Below are 22,791 nucleotides of genomic sequence, written 5' to 3' on the forward strand. Positions count from 1 at the left end.
CTGCTACAGATACTTCTTTGAAAGCGCTTCAAAGTACCCCTAAAGAAATATAATAATTAGCGATAGGTCGTAGAACCTGTTTTTGGCAAAAAAGGCATTTTTGAAGAAGCCTCTCATTTTGTGTGCAAGACTTTCAACATTTTAGTTATATACAACACATAACTGGTGTGGGATTTAATGCTATTGGAAATTAGAATTTTAAAGTCATGATAACTAATCTGTATTATTTGGTGTATTTTAAAATAAATTTATGTTTTTAACTGCATTTGTGCTGAGGCAAATGTAAAGAGTACAATTTTATTAATAATACGAATTTATTGAGCAGTTCTTCAAAATTCAATAGTACTTTAAATAATAGTATATATTCATTTCTAAATACAGTTAGGAATAAGCAGTTATATTCTATGGACAGATTATTTTTTTGCATCCCCCCAAATAATTAAGGAATTACACTAGTTTGCTAGTGAATGTGAAATGTATCATTAGAGAGGTGAGCTTTTTTTTTTCTCCAGTGATACAATCATATTTCTGTAAGTATTGTGAAATATGCAAAAAAATCTTTTTGGTGAAGTAAATTCTATTCACTTGGGAAATGCACATTCCAAAACTAGCACGTGGTGTTTGGCTATTCCCCAGTATATGGCTTAGCTAAATGATTTCCCCTAATAGTTGGATTCTACAAAATCCATTTAAAAAATGTGTGTTAATTTAGCGCCATTAAATCCATGAGATTAAAATTCAGACTTCTTTTCCAAGTAGAGCTCCCCGAGACGTTCAAAGTTGGGAAGGCTGTTACCTTTCTAGGGAATGGGCTGCCCCTCCTAATCAGACAGATTCTAAAGCCAAACTTTTGCACTTAGAATGTTCCACTCCTACTTCTGGAAAGCCTATATGAAACTCATGGTATAATTTGCGTTTTCAAGAGCGAAGGGATTCTACTGCTACTAGAGTCTTCAGAAGACATCTCTAATATTGAAACACTAAAGTGCTAAAAAACAGACAAAACAGATCATTTAAATCAATCTTATTTAAATACATCCACATATAAGCATTACTACAGTCAACTTGGACCAAATTCAGCGATAGAAGTTATTTAACTGGTAATTGCCACTTAAGTACAGATCGTAAAACAAAACTTACGGGGGCAGCGTCAGAGGTCCCACTAAAACAAAGGCAAAGAGATCATTTGCTAAAGATTGACAGTTGTCAAGTATAGTGTATATCTTCTTCAAACTGATTGCTATCACAACTACTTTACACACTTTACAATAACAGTACACATTAAAGCATGTAAATTAACACCACACACAAAATATTTTTTAAAAAAGCATTAGCAGGAACGGTATTGCTCTACTTATGAAACTATTCCGTGTTTACACAGATACACATTCAGATGTTTCTCCCCTCATCTTTGTAGAGTGCTCATCATTTCTGAAAGAATGAGAGGAAGGTGTGTATTTGGGTACTTTCTGAAAATCTGTGTCCACATACAAGACATTACAGCCAGCTGCCGGTTTCAATTTAGTAGGTGGTTCTAGATCAAGAAGACATATCTTGGCTCTCGGGTGATTCTGAATACAAAGAATAAGTAGAGATAGGCTCTGAAAAGGCTGGAGGAAGGGAAGACACAGTTTTCCTTACGCAGAGACACTTGTGGCAATTTCCAGAATTCTTGTTCCCAAAAGTGTAGTAAAGAATGACCTCAGGTTTTTGTGAGGGCAAGATAATTAATAGGGATAAATACTCAGGGACAGAACCATTGTTCTGGTATCTTTCATGGGCCTGGCAGGGTAAGCGCGGGGGAGGCAAGGGGTGTTAGAACACCTCGGGAGGAAAAAAAATATTATAAGCATACCATAAATGTACCATGCCAGACTAACCATGTTGTTATAGTGGTAGCTGGGTAACAGTCACACTCAGGAGGTGGAACCTTACAGACACAGAAGCCAACTTCCAATAGGCTCCTTTACCCAAGAGAGTTTTCTCAGAGTCTGTGCTATGTTAGCACACCATGTAAATCTCCAAAAGGGGGTACTAGAATAGAACCTTCCTAACTTATTTCATCACCGAATCTATTTTTCCACAGGGCCGCTCTTGATCCTAGTGTCCTACACTTGGGGAAACACCGCAGTACTCAAGTAACATGTAGCGTTTGGTTTCCATTTTCTCTTGTAACAACGAAAATACACATACGCTGTAGGTGGACCTTCTCAATACTGTGAAGCGGCAGAGGGATGCTAGCCCTGCTGTCCAACGCAACAGCCAACCCACATGTGGTTCTCGAGCACTTGAAGTGTGGCTAGTCCGATTGGAGGTGTGTAGTAAGTGTAAAATATACACCAGATTTTGAAGAGTCAGTACCCAAAACTGTCAAATATCTCATTAATAACTTTATATTGATTACATGTTGAAATGATAATATTTTGGATAGACTGAGTTAAATCAAGAGTCACATCATTAAAGTTAATTTCACTTTTTTTGCACTTTTAATGTGGCTGCTAGAAAATTTTAAAACTACATCTGTGGCTCACATTTGCGGCTCTATTTGTGAAACTCACATCTGTTCTCTTCTACAAGATGGCTACTAATAGCTTTAACCTGGCAGCAGAAGTTTTAATGAAAGTGAATGCTTAAGATAGATAACTCGAAGTATAACTAGAGCCCTCATTAAATACGTGGTAATTTTTTAGAGAGCAGTTAACACACAATGAAGAGCCCCTCATTCATGTTTACGCTTGCATATATCTGTTCATTCAGATACATCTCCGAGCTAAATATGGGGTTTTATTTCATATATGATTCTGACTCTCAGACAGTCTCTCTCCCTCCCTCTCTCTCTCTTTCACACTCACAGACACACACACAAACTATTTCCTATAGGGACAAAAAAAAAAAAAACCCAAACAGGAAACAAACAGGAAGTCCTTGCAGACTGTGTTTTCACGGTCTTTGGCAGTCAAGGCTTGTGTATCTTTTTCCCTCTCTCCCTCTCCTTCCTGGATATTGTGTGTGGAGGAGAAAGGCAAGGAAAGAAAGGGTCATCTGCTCTTTTAATCACGCTATTCACCAACCCCCACCCCTGGCAAAGAATAAAAATATGGATGATTTGGTTTTCATTTTAAATTATTTTTTCAAATTCAGTTCAGGGGGGTAACGGGTACACAAACGCAAAAGAGGTGCAGGAAATTCTGCAGATAAGGGACTTTGCCATTTGTGGAGAAGTCCACGTGGAAATGACAAGCTTCATTGAGAAAATAAAAACAAATATATTTTCCACCCCACAGGCACCATCCATCAGGTCTCAATTCATTACCACTTGCAATTAAAGAAACAAGGAGAGAGAGGGCACCCTCCCTCAGTATGAGATTTATGATAATGCAGGAGGCCCAGATATTTAATGCAGCATCAATTTTTTTTTTATTTTCCCCACAGCAGTACAAATAAAATGACCAGGTTTCTTTATGGAGGAGAAGCAGGATAAACACAGCCGCTGTTCTCCTCTCCTGAACAGCTGCACCCCGGCTAGCCTGTCTTGGACCTGTGATCTGACTGCAGAATGGGTCCAACTCCTTCTGCTGCTGACCTTGAGATCGGCCCTTCCACCCAGAGGGGAGTCCAGCCTTCCTGAGCCTGGAGCTCTTAGCTACCAACTGACATGGATGGAAGAGATAAGGAGAAAGCCTGCCCTCCCAGGTGACAGGAGGTCACATGATTAAGCAGACACAGAAAAAAAAAATCAGAACCTACTATTTAAGAGGAGAAGGACAAGAAGTTGCTGAATCAGGGGTGGTTTGGGATTAGTGGCCCCAGGAAGCAATAAAACCCATGACTAAGATGACTTTTTTTTTTAACATCTTTATTGGAGTATAATTGCTTTACAATGGCGTGTTAGTTTCTGTTGTATAACAAAGTGAATCAGTTATACACATACATATGTTCCCATATCTCTTCCCTCTTGTGTCTCCCTCCCCCCACCCTCCCTATCCCACCTCTCTAGGTGGTCACAAAGCACCAAGCTGATCTGACCTGTGCTATGCGGCTGCTTCCCACTAGCTATCTATTTTACGTTTGGTAGTGTGTATATGTCCATGCCACTCTCTCACTTCCTCCCAGCTTACCCTTCCCCCTCCCCATATCCTCAAGTCCATTCTCTAGTAGGTCTGTGTCTTTATTCCCATTTTACCCCTAGGTTCTTCATGACCTTTTCTTTTCTTTTTTTTTTTCTTAGATTCCATATATATGTGTTAGCATACGGTATTTTTCTCTTTCTGACTTACTTCACTCTGTATGACAGACTCTAGGTCCAACCACCTCACTACAAATAACTCAATTCCGTTTCTTTTTATGGCTAATATTCCATTGTATATATGTGCCACATCTTCTTTATCCATTCATCTGTCGATGGACACTTAGGTTGCTTTCATGTCCTGGCTATTGTAAATAGAGCTGCAATGAACACTGTGGTACATGACTCTTTTTGAATTATGGTTTTCTCAGGGTATATGCCCAGTAGTGGGATTGCTGGGTCGTATGGTAGTTCTATTTGTAGTTTTTTAAGGAACCTCCATACTGTTCTCCACAGTGGTTGTATCAATTTACATTCCCACCAACAGTGCAAGAGTGTTCCTTTTCTCCACACCTTCTCCAGCATTTATTGTTTCTAGATTTTTTGATGATCCCATTCTGACTGGTGTGAGATGATATGTCATTGTAGTTTTGATTTGCATTTCTCTAATGATGAATCATGTTGAGCATTCTTCCACGTGTTTGTTGGCAGTCTGTTTATCTTCTTTGGAGAAATGTCTATTTAGGTCTTCTGCCCATTTTTGGATTGGGTCGTTTGTTTTTTTGTTATTGAGCTGCATGAGCTGCTTGTAAAATTTGGAAATTAATCCTTTGTCAGTTGCTTCAGTTGCAAATATTTTCTCCCATTCTGAGGGTTGTCTTTTGCTCTTGTTTATGGTCTCCTTTGCTGTGCAAAAGCTTTGACGTTTCATTAGGTCCCATTTGTTTATTTTTGTTTTTATTTCCATTTCTCTAGGAGGTGGGTCAAAAAGGATCTTGCTGTGATTTATGTCATGGAGTGTTGTGCCTATGTTTTCCTCTAAGAGTTTGATAGTGTCTGGCCTTACATTTAGGTCTTTAATCCATTTTGAGCTTATTTTTGTGTATGGTGTTAGGGAGTGTTCTAATTTCATACTTTTACATGTACCTGTCTAGTTTTCCCAGCACCACTTCTTGAAGAGGCTGTCTTTTCTCCACTGTATATTCTTGCCTCCTTTATCAAAGATAAGGTGACCATATGTGCGTGGGTTTATGTCTGGGCTTTCTATCCTGTTCCATTGATCTATATTTCTGTTTTTGTGCCAGTACCATACTGTCTTGATTACTGTAGCTTTGTAGTATAGAAGATGACTGGTTTTTAGCAGCATTAAACATGCCTCCACAACTCACGCTGAGATGCTGGGCTGAGGCAAGCTTTCCTCCACCCACGCCCTTGCCTGCCTTCTCATTTGCTTTCCTTGCCAAGTTTATACCAAAATCACCTGGCCTTGGCGAATATGAGGCTTCGTCATTTTTCTGTCGATTTGGGACAGTGTTTCCTTCCACGTCCCCAAAGGAAGGCCTTATATGCCGTGGAGAGTATATTTCTATTGCTCTATGTCATGCAGTTCTGAGGCCTGAATTAAAGTGCAGACCAAACTCAACCCCAAATTACTTTATTTCCCAGTTCATGTTTTCTCTGCAGACCTGGCCTGCAGCTCCTTTTCTCAAGTTACTGGCACTGTAATCCTTTGTTTCCAGTGAGCAAAATAAGTATTTCCATTAAAAGGAGCTCCCCAGCGAACCAGCCTATTCTTTTTACTCAGCCCCAGTGAATCAGAACTTTCTGAGGCACAAATGCTATAGTCAGGATTGGTTCTAGAATATAAAGAACATACTTTGTTTTTACCCATCAAGTGATCCAGACTCCAAGCTCTGCATCCAGACAGGGAGATTCCATTTGGCTGAAATGCCTACTTGAAGTCATAATTGAGCATGGTTGTGTATGCACGTAATAGGTACTTAAAATATAGCCTTCCTTTTAAACATATAAAGGACCTGCCTATTATAAAACTCTCTTATATCCATTTTATCACTGACTACCCTGTGAGGTGGAGAGGGTGATGGTGATGATGATGGTGATTATAGCTGCCCATGGAGGTCACCGAGCAAGGATTTGAGATTTCCAAAACAGGGCTCTTTGCATTACTAATATTTTTTCTTTTAATCATGTGTTCCCTGAACATGGCTATAAATCACAAACTTACGTTTGTTGCATTGAAATTATTGAGATTTGCTCTCTACAGAAATGGAAACAACTTGAACACTGTCTTGATTAAAACCTTAAGTGTGTCAAAGAAAGTTAAAGATACAAATTGCCATGGAAAAGTTCCAATTTAGCACAGGCCAAGAAAATGACTCTGTTTCTCAGAGTTATCAGAAAGTGAATACAATTATCTTAATAGTGTAGTCAATTACCTAAAGAAGCACAGGGGAATATATGCTCTCAAACCTCTGTTCTCAGTTACCAGGTTACAAATGGAATAAAAAAGTAAAATCTGATGACTGAAATGGCAAAATAAAGATACATGGGGGGGGGGTACATGAAAGAGAAGATACATAATTTTGTTAATGGAACAAAATACACGGAGTTGTAATATTTTCCAAAACTTCCTGTTCTCCAAGTATAAGGCAGTCTCCCCCATTGTTGAGAGAGTCTTTCAATCTATCCTCAAATTTCCACTGTTACCTTCAGGTTTATAATTGTTCCTATCACATATAGTAAATAACATTAAAGTTATACTAGTGGTGGTGAAAATACCCTCATAGCCTTCAAGAGGCAACACACTTCAGCGCTATTCAAAAAAGGATAATACATTGAACGGAACAGGTTGGTTAATTAAGCAAGAAGTGACATGCCACACTTTTCTACAGCAACACTAAAGGGTCTTTTCCCCACTTCTTGGGAAAACAAGATAGAAGAAGACCTACCCAAACTTGTAATTCTACTCTCAGGAAAATAAAAACGATCAACATGTTTAAGTGCTAAACAAGCTTACCCTTGTTTCTAATTTACTGAGGTGTCAATTCATAAAGACACAAACATGGCCTTTTCTTGGATTTGACAAAATGGTTGCCTTTCCACAACGATTAGCACAACAACATCATAGTTACCATACTGGACCTTAGAAGGGCAGGTGAGCAGAAATGAGTCCAGTTTTTCTGAAGTTCCTAGAGATGAAACTGGTATGTTGAGCTAGATTATCACTTCTTAGTGCTTAGGTCTTAAGGATGAATGGTGGAAGGATCAGCAAACAGAAACAGAAGCTAACTTCCTAGGGTATTTTGTTCACTGCTGTATCCCCAGGTTCTAGTCTAGAATACCAAATACATACACGTGGGAAGTGAAACCCTGGGTCTGAATCCTCATTCTGCCCCTTCCTAACTGTGAGACTTTGGATCAATTACGTAAATCACCTTGAAGGGTTGCTGGACGATGAAAAACGCATGCGTTCTATAAAGCCCTGTATATTGAATGCTTATTACCGTCAGCCTATAGGGGTCAGATGAAATGAATTTAAATCCAGATGGTGGAAAGCAGCTACCACTATCATTTTAAAAGGAGACTACTTTGTAGAAGGCATTTTGTCTTAAGGCTTTCTGAGAGGTCCTTGACCATTCATGAAAGAACTTGTAGAACCCAACTTTGGGAGTCACCTGAAAGCTGCTATTGCCCCAATCTGAGTATGTTCAAAGATGAACAATTGAGGCCAATTTTATATACTTATATCTGAGGATGTGAAAATGAAACAATGAGCTACAAACATACATGCTTTTCAAAACCACTTTGTCCTAGTTTGTTCTGATGAGTGCAAACATAAAGAAAGTCAGAAAATATCCAGACAGTTCTTACCTTTCTTCAGCCCCAGATTCTTTGAGAATCTTGTGAATGCTAGAGATCCTCTTCCCAGAAAAAAAAGAGCGCGCGTGTATGCGCGTGCACACACACACACACACACACACACACACACACACATTTTTAGGCAACAAAATATTCCCCAACTCCTCCCAAAGTTCACCTGTGAATCAAGAAGTTAGGAACTACTGAACTGAATAAGCGCTTAGGTATCTATCTATCTATCTAGATACATATCTAGATATATATACATCCTGATGTAAACCTAAGCACTCAATGATACATATTCTACCTCTATCACGTATATCCAAATATTTAATGACTATTTAAATAATTGTTAAATCTTATACAGTATGCAATTTCCTCCTCACTCTGATATATGTAATTGACACTGACCAAATTCTAGAAAATGGATAAACTCATGTTCTGAGTATTGAAGTGACAGATGCTCCCACAACATTCTGGAAACACTATTTACTTGAAGTAGTTTTACAGCTTCTATGTGTTTATGGCAGGGCTGAATTTAATATGACAACTTGGCTCACTGGGTATTGTAGACAAATTCTAGTGGAGCCTGTGTCTTGGAGGGTAAGGTGATCAGCCAGGGAGTTCACGCATCTCTTAATCTTACAGTATAAAATTGAGCGGTGTTCTTTTCATAATCACTGGTCCCTTTCTAGGCCACTGTGTGCCTGTCCCAGGGGACACAGTATTCCATCCAAGGCGGAAATGACCCACCTTCATAGTGGTTACCCTGATCTTTGAGATGAGTGATTTTTTTCCATGAGTATATTTTACAGTTCAGCTAATAGCTTCATAGGGATTACATAAGCATTTAAAAAATTACTCACAATAGACAGTACACAGCTTATGCTTCAAATTGAGAAAAACACTTGACAGTATAACACTTGCTACGGTATTTGCTAGCCTGTGAATTTTGCTATTCTAATTGAGCTTTCGGAAAGAAAAAGGAACCCAGGAAGAGAGACGCTCTAAGACCTAAGGGAACTTGGAATTTGGGGGTTTAAACTAAGTTATGATATGACCTCTTTAAAGTGCCCAGGGTAGTGATAAAAAATAGAGATTCAAACGCAAATTTCTCCATTCATTAAAAATCATGAATTTCAATAAGTAAAGGCAAAGGACAACCAAGAGTTTCCCTTTTTGTCCTTCGGCAACCTGACACGTCCCTCCTAGCAGTTTTAGCTGGGCAATTACTTTAGTTTTCTGATCGTTTCTATTTCTGAATTTAGGGGTGGAGGGCACCCACAAATGGTCAAATTCTCTCTCCAATTGCAAAGGTATTTTTGGCATTTCATTGCCGTAGTCCACATTTCAATTTTGTTTTCTATCCCGCAAGTGAAAGACAGATGATTTCTCTTTCCCTTTTTCCTCTGATCTCTGGTCTCACATCTATTCCCTGAACTATTCCATCTCTAGGGGTTTTAGAAGAGTTGTGGTGTCTTTATGTTTGCAGGTTCTCACGCTGTTCTCCCTTCAATCAGGTATCACGTTGCCTTCACCTGCTTGCTCCCTCCCTTCCGACAGCAATGTTAAGGCTCATGGTTGTGATACCATTGAATGTGGCTTATGTGGAAACTGCCTCAGGTAGTAAGCTCAGGAAATCTTAGGAACCTTCTTGCAGGGCCACGGTGGGACACGGAGCCTTCTAAACAAAGACGCTGAAGAGAGGGAACTCAGCCTGGTTGGGCTGCAGCAGATCGATCAGAAAGCACACCGTCCCGGAGAAGCCTTCATACAAGCTGTATATACTTTCAAGGACCCGGGAACCAGCCTTGAATTCCTCGGTAAATAAAAATTCAGCAAACCTAAGAGAAGGAGAAAATATGAACAGTTTTCACATGAGTGTTTCCACATTATTGGCCCTGGGTTGCTTCTTCCTCCTCTCCGCTAAGTTCAAGTTTTAGCATCATTCTCTTTCCAGATGTGTATAATATCTTAAGGAAGCCTTCCCTGTTAAAAAACGGAGAAGCCATTATGCCATTGTGTATGTTTCACAATAGATCATGTTGGCAAGCAAATTCAACTATTTTCAGCATTTGCAAAGCAAAGCAGTTTCTGAGGATTTCATTCCTTCTGTCATCCGATAATTAAAAGTAAAAAAGACAGATAAATAGCCATACTTTTATTTATCTTGAAGAGAAGCAAGCTGATATAGGTCTCTGCCTTTAAAAAAAGTAAATGTGCTGTGTTTCTGCAGGCATATCATTTCTGAGCTAGGTTTCATTTATATGTGACAGAGAGCAGAGACTGAAAATAAATGGGCAAGATTTTATACAATCTGTGCTTTGGGCAAACAAAAGAATGAGATGAATGGGAAAAGGCAAGCAACATTTTATAATCATGACATCAAACAGCAAACTCAGCTACAAGATAGATTATTTTTAGGACACCTGCCTTAAAAATAGATCACTGACCTCCAAATTCTCTATGGGAGATCTTTTCTTCTTTTACCTGTATTTGCCACAAAGCCTATTCAAATCACTTATAATGAGTAACATTTTTAGTAGCTTACAGGTTTTAAAGTGCTGTCACCTCTTTACAGACTTGCTCTACCCATTCCCATCAACAACAAACATAATCACCAATTCAGAGGCAAGAGCTCACAGGTTGAAAAGGCCTGACAGCTGATTCTGCCATAAATTTAGATTATTGCTACTACACAGGGGGTCCTATGAAGAGTAATTACTTGTTTGATCTTTTTTAGGGCTCTTTGAATTGATGGTAGCTTAAAATAAATCAACAGGAAACATACTGCAATTCTGTCTGGGACAATTTTTCTCTCAACTGTTTTCCTGAATATGCAACAATTTTTAATGGAAGTCAAAATTTTAAACAGTAGAATAATGACGCATCTTAAGAGTTAATTCAAAATCTGTAATTACGCACTGAAACTTCGTGGTATAGTTTCAAGGAGTCTTAACTGTTTCAGTGCTGTGGATCATTTGGCAGCCTGGACTCCTCAGAAAAAAAAAAGTCTTCAAATATGTAAAGAAAAATACACAGGATTCCCAAGGAAATTAATTATGTTAAAGCATGGTTAGCAAAAATTTTTCAACCGAATTTGTGATACAGTGATATATGGATTCTTTATTAACACATTAAATAACAAGATCTAGTAGTGGGTCTAGTAACTGCTGACATTTCTAAGTAGTGATGGGAGTAAAATATATTTCACAATATCTGCAACAAGACTAATAACATGAGAATATCTACGACATCTGTTGGTGACAGAGTCACGCTACTGCGAATTCAGAATTGAAAGAAATGCTACATTTCAGCTTGAAACGTAATACTTTTCTCAAGTAAATTCACCAATCCTAGATTGCGAAGCCCTGGTGTAGCAGGAAGAGGAAGGGCTTTGGGGTGGCAATATGCAACTGATAATTTCAAGTTTGATGACCTTTGGGAAATTTCTTAATCTGACTTTAAAACGGTGAAGTTGCAGAATTGCATAAGATTATCTGTAAAGATCAAAGGTGCCATATATTAGGGCTCTGAGCAAAGAGCAAGCATTCGATACACGGTAAACAGAATTTTTTCACAAAAACATAGTATAGCAGAATATTTGTAAAATAGAGAGAACCATCCCACCACATTTTAAGAGAAATCCACAGTTAATTTTGCTCCCTCCTCTGACCTTTTTCCCCCCTAGGGTTAGATTTATTTATTGCATTATTGAAATCATAGTCTATAATATTTAGTATCCTATATTTTTTTATTTAAAATATGATAAACATTTTTTGTGCTTTTCAAAATAACTTCTAAATGATATATAGCAATTTACAAGAGTACCAGCAATGTGTGAGAGTAGCAGTTTCATTGTATTCTGACCTGCACAGCATGTTATCATACTAAAGTGAAAATGATTGTTTCCAAAAACTACCCAAAGGTGAAAAATTCAAACAAACAAATTCATTTTTCTAAAAAACTCTGTCAAAATAGAAGTCAGAATGGTAATTATGGAACTAAAAAGAATTATAGACACTGATAACATTACATATCAAAACCTATTGACTATGACCAAAACTGAACTCAGAGGAAAATTCATTGATCTGAGTTGTTGTTGTTGTTGATGTTATAAAGATGGAAGGTATTCTAATTAAGCACTTTTTAAAAACTGTAGAAAATAACAAAATAAAGGGAAGGAACACTGGAAAATCAAAAATAAAGGCAGAAAACAATGAATTAGGAAACAAAAGAGAAAAACAAAAATAATTAATAAAAACCAAAAGCCAGTTCCTTGAAAGGGTAAGCAACATAGACAAAATGCTGGTGTGTCTGGCCAAAAAGGAAAACCATTAGGAATGTGAAATGGCATGTAATCACAGACATGGGAAATTTTAAATATCATGGAACTATACTGTTAGAACTTTATGTCAAACATTCGAAAATACATATGAACTAGATGCTTTTATAGTAGTTTATTCACTACCAAAAATAATTCAAAAAGAGGTAGAAAACCTGAATAATTAAATAATCATAGAGGAAACTGAAAAGGTGGTCAAATATTTTTCTGGAAAGATAAATTCCAACTCTGTGTTAAAAGAGTAGTAGGCGATGACCAAGTAATGTTTATTCCAGGAAGGTACATATTGTTTGACTTTACTGTTTTAGGAACGGCCAAAGGATGTCTCCCCAATTTGGACCACACCATATTTAACTTTGAGTTATGATGAAGTGGAAATTTCAGTACACTAAACAATTAAATGCAATGCCCAAACAATATTCAGATATTACCTGCACATTTTCAGTCTTTACCTGTAAGTGAGAAATTTAAGTTGTCTGAAGGGCCCTGTAATCCCAGACTTATAATTAAGACTCTGTAAACTAGGACCAGTGTCCCAGAAAAATAGAGGGGTTGTTCTGATTCTTTTTAATAGGCTTTCTAGAGAATGACAACCCTGATGAAATTTATTCCAAAGGTGATATCACATTAGCCTAAGTAAGATCCCAAAGGACTTTTTTTCCCTATATTTGGGAAATAAAGGGTCAGGTTGCAACCTAAACAGATTAGGGAGCCATTAATCAAAATATAATAACAGACTTCTAAAACAATGGAGCTACAAATGGGGGACTCACATATGTTAGTATTTTTCCTTCTGTGCATACATGCAAATATCATAAAGGGTAGTTTATGGTTTTTTTTAAAGATCGAATATTAGAAAACTTGCCTTGGGAAGACCTCTCTGACAAAATGACTTTTGCGTGATGGTCTGAATGAAGTGAGAGAACTGGGACATATACGTAGAAAGTGAACATCACAGGTGAAGGAGACAAAAACTTCAAAGGCCTTGAGGTACATTGTACCTGGCATCTTAACAGAGTAACAAGGAAGCCACTGTGGTGCAAAGAACCAGGAGCAAGACAAGTAGGGCATGATATCAGAGACGTAATGGGAGGCAAAATCCTGGAGGGCTTTTTGTTCAGAGAACAGACTTTGGCTTTTACTCTGATTCATGTGGGAAGCCATCAGATTATCCTGAACAGAGGAGTGTCATAATCCGACATGATACACATTATAAGAAGCAAATTTAAAAGATCACGGTGAGGGCTTCCCTGGTGGTGCAGTGGTTGAGAGTCCGCCTGCCGATGCAGGGGACACGGTTTCGTGCCCCGGTCTGGGAAGATCCCACATGCCGCAGAGCGGCTGGGCCCGTGAGCCATGGCCGCTGAGCCTGTGCGTCCAGAGCCTGCGTGTCCGGAGCCTGTGCTCCGCAACGGGAGAGGCCACAGCAGTGAGAGGCCCGCGTACCGCAAAAAAAAGAAAAAAAAAAAAAGATCACGGTGAAACACAGACTCACTCTTAATGAAATAAGCATAAAGGCAAGGATGTTTATTATCCTTATTTTTATTGAACATTGTTATGGAGATTCTGACCCATGCGATAGGAAATGAAAAAAAAAGTATATAGTTGAGAATGGAAGTAACAAAATTATAATTATTTGCAGATAATATGTGTGCCTACTTAGAAAACCCAATGGAATCTAATAGAAAGATTAATGGAGTTCAGTAAGGTGGCCAGATATATCATTTTGATATTTATCAAAACTAAGATGTTTGTAAGATAAATGCAGATTTATATGAGAGAAGGGTGTCTTAGATTGCTAAACTGCAATAATATGTACGTTTTTTTAAGTCTTCATAAATGCCAGTAATAAATGACCTGAAAACATAAGGGAGGAAAAAATTCCACTCACAATCCTGGAAACATAAAATACATAGTAATAAAATTAACAAGAAACATACAAGTCCTTCTTCATAAGATCAAAACTTTACCAAATGACATTTTTACAAACTTAAATAAAGGGAAAACATACCATACTCTTGGATGGAAAAACTCAATATTCTAAAAATGTGAATTCTCACCAAGTAACATATAAATTCATTGAAATTCCAATCAAATGTCCATAGGATTTTTTAATTTTTGAAAAATTGACTCTAAAATACAACTGGAAGAATAAATGAGAGAGAACAGCTAAGAAAAACTAGAAATAAATGAATAATGAAGTATAGAAAGTCCAGAAGCAAACCCACACATTTATATAAATTCAGTTTATGATAAAACTGGAATTTTAGATGATTGGGGTTATTGGCCAACAGATGTTATGGGAAAGTTTTGTTTTTTCATTAAAAAACACAAAGATAGATATCCATCTGACACTATTTTAAAAAGTAAGCTCTAAACTAATCAATGATTTAAAAGTTAAAGTAACTTCTAAATTGGTGGGAGAAATGGGTGAAGGGGTACAAGTTTATTTTAAAAATGAAAATAAAATCATAAAAGTATTAAAAGTCAATGTAAATTAATATTTTTATAATCTTAGAATGGGAAAGGTCTTTTTTTTTTGCGGTACGCGGGCCTCTCACCGCTGCGGCCTCTCCCGTTGCAGAGCACAGGCTCCAGACGCGCAGGCTCAGCGGCCATGGCTCACGGGAGCGGCACGCGGTATCCTCCCGGACCGGGGCACGAACCCACGTCCCCCGCATCGGCAGACAGACTCAACCACTGCGCCACCAGGGAAGCCCAGGGAAAGGTCTTTTTAACTATAACACAAAGTCCAGAAATCTTTAAAGTTGACAACTTTATAAAGAAAAATACTTAAAATTCTTGTCTGGCAAAAGACCATGAAATAAGTTGAAAGAAAAATGGCAAAGTAGAAAAATATTTACAGCATATATTGACAAAGAGTTACAGTCCTCAAAATAAGCATCACAATAGGAAAAAATGGGCAAAAGACAAAGACAGTTTAAAATACCTCTGGATTTAACGACTTCAATTTAAAATTTTTCTCATAGTGCACAGAAAGGTATGTATTGGATATTTGGGACAATTTTGTTTGTATTAGTAAAGATTGCACATATACCAAGTGTCCATTACTTAAAGATTGGTTAAATTAATCATGGTACAACTATAATAAATAACTATATAGTCATTAAAACAATGAGATAGATCTATACAAACTGAAATAAAGGATGTCCCTTAAAAATTGTTTATTTAAAATTATAAACTGCAAACATTATGTATAGTACTGTTACACATACATAATTGTTGGATCTTATTAATATGTACGTATAATACATACATATATATATATATATATATAGGAACATACATTCATGCATAGAGAAATGTCTAGAATGATATAACTCAAATTGTTAGTGATAATAACAGTGAACACTTACATTGCAGTTACTATGTGCCAGGCACTGTTCTAAATGATAAATGAGGCCATTATGCTAAGTGAAATAAGCCAGTCGCAAAAAGACAAATACTCCATGATAACACTTACATGAGGAATGTACAAGTCAGTCAAGCTCATAGAAGCAGAGAATACAATGAGGGCTGCCAAAGGCTGGGGTGGGGGAGGGGAAATGGGAAGTTTTTGCTCAATGGGTATAAAGTTTGTTACTGAAGGTGAATAAGTTCTAGAGATCTGCTGTCCAACCTTGTGCCTATAGCTAACAAGATATTACTGTACATTTTAAAATATGCTAAGAGAATAGATCTCATATTAAGTGTTCTCACCACAATAAAAAAAATCACAAAAATACATATCCTTTGGCCCAGAAATTCCACTTCTAGGGATTTACTTACAGATGTACCCATACGTGAACAAAATGATATATGTACAGGGTTTTTCATCATAGCATCATAGGTAATGCAAAATATTGGAAAGAATCCAACTTGCCCTCCATATGGGACTGGTTAAATAAACTATGGCTCATTCAGAAGATGTAATACTATGCAGCAATAAAAATGAAAAGTCCTTTATTTACTGATTTAGGGTGATCGTTAAGATAGCAAAGTGCTACCATTTGTAACAAAAAAGAGGGACAAAATATTACATATATGCCTATCTGCTTGTGTATATATACAGATATGTATATCCCTGAGAAGATATCTAAGAGACTGGTAACTGACTGTCTCCTGGGAAGTGAACTAACTTGCTATAGTGCACAGTGGAAGTATTTCTTTTTACACTTTAAAACTATGTGACTCTATTACCTGTTCCGAACATTAATTGTATTAACATTTGGAGGAAAAAAAAACATGCAAAGAAAGGCTGACCTTTGGGCTCGGTAGATGTATTTAGAGTTTCCCGTGAGCCGGTATAGCAGCAGAAAGACATAGGCACTGCCAGCTACCCCGTGGCAAATCCCTGGCCCCTTCTTTAGCAGGCCCTTCTGCCACGTGAGTTCCCCACACCGGATACATGTGTCCAGGTACTGTGGTTTCTTGGAAACCAGATAAGCTTTTGCAAACAGATAGGCAATTCCTGTGAAAACATCAAAGACATTAGAGGTGATTTTCAGGGCTTAATACTATAGAGAGGAACTTCTCAAACTCAGAGGCTCACAAACCACCAATGTATTGGTAAAATACCCACTCTAATCTAGTAGGTCTAAAGTGGGCCCAGAGATACTGCATTTCTAATGACAGCCCTTCCGGGGACCACATTTTGAGTAGCAAGGCTATAGGATCTTCTCCAAGGGAGTCTTATTTTACCTGTGAGATTTAGTTTAAGTTGTTTGAATTGTATGCTGATACTGGCCCTGAGAGAAAGAGCAACAAGTATCTAGATTGATAAAATCCATAATTTACAAATGGGTTAATATTTGATGACACACACCCTGGTGAGCATTATGCATATGTGGCTATTTGGAATGGCTAAATGTTTACACAGTTTGCCCATCCCCCCACGGATGTTCAGAATTCCTAATGTTAAAGTACTTCTAACTACACATCCTTTCTTAAGAGCCAAACTGGGAGTCCTTCCAAAAACAACAATGATCCCAAGTGACCTGGCCAAGACTCTGGCTTCAGCTGTGAAGTGAGGCCCTCCCCACTTGATTGTTCCAAGGAAAGACACGTTCTTTCAAAACTCCTAGGCCAAGGCGATCTCAATTACACAGGCAGGAATGGAAACAAGAGAAGCGACAGCTATTAATAGAAACAATTTCCTCCACATTCCAGGTGCTCATATTCAGAGAGGAGATTAGTAACAGAAGCTCACTCTCTCTCCTGCCTCGCCTACCCTTCTCTATAGAAAGTGGGAAAGACTGGAATTTAGTAGATAATTTGACTAGCTCATCCATCAAGGTTACCTCTGCCTTTGTCTTTGACTAGCCTATTTTACAACTGTGTAAAGACAGAAATTACCTTGTAGAAAACTGACAGTAATGTAAATAATACCTGTCTCTGGAAACTCACATTCTGTACGGCAGATGCTGCATTGACTTCCCTCAGTCTTCGTGGAAGCAGCTAGTTTCTGCATCTATTAAGTAAATTCATGTCAGCGTTCCTAATAGCCTAGAAATATGTCCACTCTTTGGATTTTCCTTTGAACCAGTTGTAATACCTATGTGGTTCCCTCATTAATGTATGAGTTAAAATTGTTGACATATGTTTATGTTTGTATGAGAGTCATGATTTTATTCTCTTTTAAAAATGTATCCTGGGCTTCCGTGGTGGCGCAGTGGTTGAGAGTCCGCCTGCCGATGCAGGGGACACGGGTTCGTGCCCCAGTCCGGGAAGATCCCACATGCCGCGGAGCGGCTGGGTCCGTGAGCCATGGCCGCTGAGCCCGTGAGCCATGGCCGCTGAGCCTGCGCGTCCGGAGCCTGTGCTCCGCAACGGGAGAGGCCACAACAGTGAGAAGCCCGCGTACAGAAAAAAAAAAAAAAAAAAATGTATCCTTTAACACTCCATATGACGAACACACAAAAACGGGCTCTCCTCAGCCAGTGCTTTCCAGTCAACCACTGACAATGGTCACCTATAGCACTGTCCTTCAGTTTTAGGAAGAAAGTGTCATTCCTACATAGAATGATTTTTAAAAGAATTGAACTTAGTTAGTTACACATTCATTCATTCACTGTATCCATTCATTTGAAAGTGCTCATTGATGATCTGCTGTAGGCACAGCCCTAGGCAGGGCCAGCTTCATGGGCATGTGACCTGTACAGCCTCACAAAGGGCCTCCAGAAGGGCCCCACCCTGGATTGAATGCTCTGTTGTTGCCATCTTGAAATTCTTAATCATTTTTTAAAAAGGGGTCTGCATGTTTATTTTGTACTGGGTCCCCCAAATTATGTCACCAGTTCTGGCCCTGGGTGATATAAAATAAACGCTAAACACGATTCCTGCCCTTCAGGAAGGCACTGCCTAGAAAGGGAGAGAAAATTATGTACTTTTGACTGATACATAATAAGATATGTAGTTCATGATGCTGTGGGGACATAAAATGAATGGCCCTGAAAATAATACTAGAGGGATCGGAAAAGTGGAAGCTCCCTGAGGGAGACAGTCAGGGGAAGCTTTGATGGAAGTAAGGCTTTCTTCAGGACTGTGTAGGATGCATAGGAAACTGCAGGCCTGAGGAGATGGAGAGAGAGCATTCCAGGCATCAAATCAGCAAGTGCAAAGTTTCTAAGCCACAATAAACAAGTCACATGAAGACCAGTGGGGCAGTGTTCTAAGCAACAGGACCATGGGCTGGAAGGGTAGATTGGGCTCGTATATTGGATGATTTTACAAGTCCAGATGGGCAGCTTGGACTGTATTCGTGGGCAGTAGGGAACCAGTGGTACTGTTTTGTTGTGAATTGGTTGGTTTATATTTTTAATGATGTGATTAGTATTATAGACAAAATGCCCCACTGTGGGGTCAACCAAGACTGAAAGAAGGGCAATAGGGTAGCTATGAGCTGATCGTGTCAGCAGAAAGATGGCAAAGAGGCTAATGAAAGAGACAGCTCACAGGATGGATGGCTGTTTAGATATTAATTGAGCACCTACTATATACCAGGACAGTAATAGGTACTAAGTTTTTAAAAAGCCTCTGCCAGGGCTTCCCTGGTGGCGCAGTGGTTAAGAATCCTCCTGCCGATGCAGGGGACACGGGTTTGAGCCCTGGTCCGGGAAGATCCCACATGCTGTGGAGCAACTAAGCCCGTGTGCCACAACTACTGAGCCTGCGCTCTAGAGCCTGCGAGCCACAACTGCTGAAGCCTACACTCTAGAGTCCATGAGCCACAACTACTGAAGCCCGTGCACCTAGAGCCTGTGCTCCGCAGCAACAGAAGCCACTGCAATAAGAAGCCCGCGCACCGCAACAAAGAGTAGCCCCCGCTCACCACAACTAGAGAAAGCCCGCGTGCAGCAACGAAGACCCAACGCAGCCAAAAATTAAATAAATGAATAAATAAATTTATTAAAAAAAAAGAGAAGCAGATGGTTTAAAAAATAAATAAAAGCCCCTGCCTTCATTAGTCTTTACAACCTAACTGGGGCACTCATTAGGCTACGTGAGGGGACAGAGAGGCGTTGAGGAAGCACAGAGGAAGGCTCCTAACCGACACTTGGAGGTAGGAAAGGCCCACTGGTGAAATGACACCATCTAACCTGGGTACCAAAGGAGGAGGAGGAACAGGCCAGGTGAACCGGAGCCCTTGGTGCTCTATCGGATCCCTTTACTTTACTGGCAGGTGTCCCATCCCCCAGCTGCTGTGAGTTGACTGCTGACAAAGCTCACTGCTGCCCTCTTCTTGGGAGATACAGCCTCAGCCAAAGGGGTGGCTATGCTATGCACCTCCCCCAGAAGGTTTTGGCCAATGATTGGCTGCCTCAAGACAGAGCAACTCTGTGGTGTCATCTGTGCTTCTTAGCTTCCCCCCCACCACCCAGAATCCAGGTGAAGCTACTCTCCAGGTGAGACACAGAGAGCCCTTTGCCACCCAGCTCCTACTCTGTCCTCCTGCCACTTCTCCCCCATGCCCTCCATGAAGCGTTTACTTCAGTGAAACCAAACCACCCCACAGTTCCCCTTCCTTTACCATGTGGTTCCATGCCTCTGACTGACTTTTCTTGGAACAAACTTCCCACGTTTCTTAGACTAACTTATCTCAGGCATCACCTCCTCCAGGAAGCCTTCCCGGAACCTGGAGGAGGATCAGAAATCCCTCCTTTGAGCTCCCATCACTCCTTATACAAGCCTTAGCACTCACACAGTATCATATTAAAATTACCTGTTTCTTAATATAAATAATTTTTAAATTGAAGTATAGTTGATTTGTAATATTATATTCATTTCAGGTGTACCGGATAGTGATTCAGTATTTTTACAGACTAAACTCCATTAAAAGTTATTACAAGATGACTATAATTCCCTGTGCTATACAATATATCCTTGTTGCTTATCTATTTTATACATAGTAATGTGTATTTCTTAATCTCCTACCCCCATCTTGCCCCTCCTCCCTTCCTTCTCCCCACTGGTACCCACTAGTTTGTTTTCTATATCTGTAAGTCTGTTGAAATTACTTGTTTTCATGGCTGCCGCCCCTAGTATTGTGCCAGCTACCCAAGGGCAGGTACTCTGTCATGTTCATTTTTGCTCCCCAATCTGTGGCATGGTGTTTGACACATGGCAAGGACTCCACAAATGTCTGCTGACCCTATAATGTCCCATTTCTCACCCCAGCGCAGGCCGATGCTGAAGCGGAGATGAAAGATGTGGAAGGAAGACGGGTTGAGATGGTCTAATTGCTAAACCAGGCCATTAGCCCCAGGCAGCTTAATGGGTATTGATCCTATGGCTCTGGCCAGAGACAAAGGGCCTCTTCCTGCAGCCTGGATCATGGAATGGTACATGGACAGGACCTTGAAAAACTTCTACACCTATTGTCTCCTTACCTAACCTAATGAAATCCACAATAAGGTGGCTTAACCTAAAAGGAAAGGACGTTGGATTTCTTTGCATTTGCTGGGAACGGTGTCATTTCATCCTGGGAACACTGATTATTGTGCATTGACATGAAACCCGGAGGCAGCAATGATATATGTCTTTGTCAAATACAAATGGGAAAATGAATTATTACTTAAGAAGTATGGTTTGAGAGGCTAAATCTTGGAAACATGTGACCCAGCAGAGCCTCGTGATAGCCAGACTTGGCACGTTTTGTTTCAACATCCTAGAGAATCAGCGCACAGGTCCATTCTGGGATCCGGAATTTCACTGAAGCACGCATTGTACGGTGTGCACTACAAAGCTTAGTGACCAAAGACAGCTGCACTGTACAAGTACTTACTGTTCTCTATTCAAAGTCACTTACCCAGGAGCCCTCATGAAATGATTTAAAAAAATATAGCTACACCTGTGTTTCACCCAGAGTAAAGGAAATGCGCTGTCAGTGTGACCACAGATGATGTAACATAATGCGATCTAGAGTTTCTTTTAGCCACAGCATTTGTTTTAATGATTTTGTAAATGACTTTTGTCCTGTATTACAGAATCTTTAAGGCTAGGAAGGGGTCAGGTGAATCTGCCTGCTATACTTCGTTGTATTTAGTGAGAAAAACTCTACGCCGCGCTGGGTATTTATAAATGTGGGTGTCTGCAAATCTTTTGGGCCATATCCCTCACGAACGGTAAGGGTCCACAGGATTAAAGGGGTCTGTGGTGAAAAAAAGACTGAGTTTCACTGCTCCACCTCAATGCACTCCTTCCACAGATGAACAAAGGCACAAAAGAAACAAAGTGGTTTTCTCAAGGTTACTTAGCTGGTTAGTGTCTGAACTATAATTAGAACCCGGAGTTATTAACTTAAGAGTCCAGAAGTATATTCACAGCGCATAAATGATAACTAAGGCTGTCACCTGTAGAGGTGGGTTGAAGGAAAGTCAATAGGAAACAATTATAGTATCATTGATGAAGATAAGGTATCATTGATGAAGTTCCACACTGTGGATTATTTCTGGCAGGTTTTTAATCACAGCATCAGTCTGCCGCCCCAAACCATCTGCACTGTTCATAAATCTACTCTCAAAAAATCTTCTCACATAAGTGAGAATTATTTTTCTAGGTCATCTCTTGTTTTAGAATTTTTGGAGAGCTTACTGTTGCCAACTTAAGAGGCATCTTCATGGTCTTTAACCTGCACTTACCAGATTTATAATCACTCCTGATGCTATTTTTAGCACATCTCTTAAAAGGAAGACCAATACCCTTGAGACGGAAGTGCGGGCTGGCAGACATAATGGGCTCCTTTTGGTTCTTTATTCATTTGTGAATTCGTTTATTTTTTGGCAGTCCAGTGAATATGAGGATTGAATGATTTTGCCCTGCAACCTGCGTTTAATCTAACCAAGATACTGAACATGAATGATAAATGAGGATAAATAAAGTCCCCAAGGTGATGAATACTATGCTGTACTGTTATGGTCCATGATTTACAAAGACAGATGGGATGTGATGTACAGAGAGAATGGAATAACCGCCCTTCAAGAACCCCACATCAATTAAGTGA

General features: G+C 39.3%; 1 protein-coding gene across 1 annotated transcript in view; it reads right to left on the reverse strand.

Annotated features, from left to right (window-relative positions):
* Positions 1-9,430: 9,430 nt before the first annotated feature.
* The window catches only part of LANCL3 (LanC like family member 3), a 93,239-nt gene continuing 79,878 nt past the window's right edge, over positions 9,431-22,791 (reverse strand). The window contains exons 4-5 of the mRNA XM_060002229.1: positions 16,554-16,761; positions 9,431-9,789 (exon numbers count right to left, since the gene is read on the reverse strand). Coding sequence (XP_059858212.1) covers positions 9,630-9,789; positions 16,554-16,761 — 368 coding nt within the window. The 3' untranslated portion in view covers positions 9,431-9,629. The remainder of the gene's footprint in view (positions 9,790-16,553; positions 16,762-22,791) is intronic.

The sequence above is a fragment of the Delphinus delphis genome, chromosome X, assembly GCF_949987515.2.
Source record: "Delphinus delphis chromosome X, mDelDel1.2, whole genome shotgun sequence".
Lineage (NCBI taxonomy): Eukaryota > Metazoa > Chordata > Mammalia > Artiodactyla > Delphinidae > Delphinus > Delphinus delphis.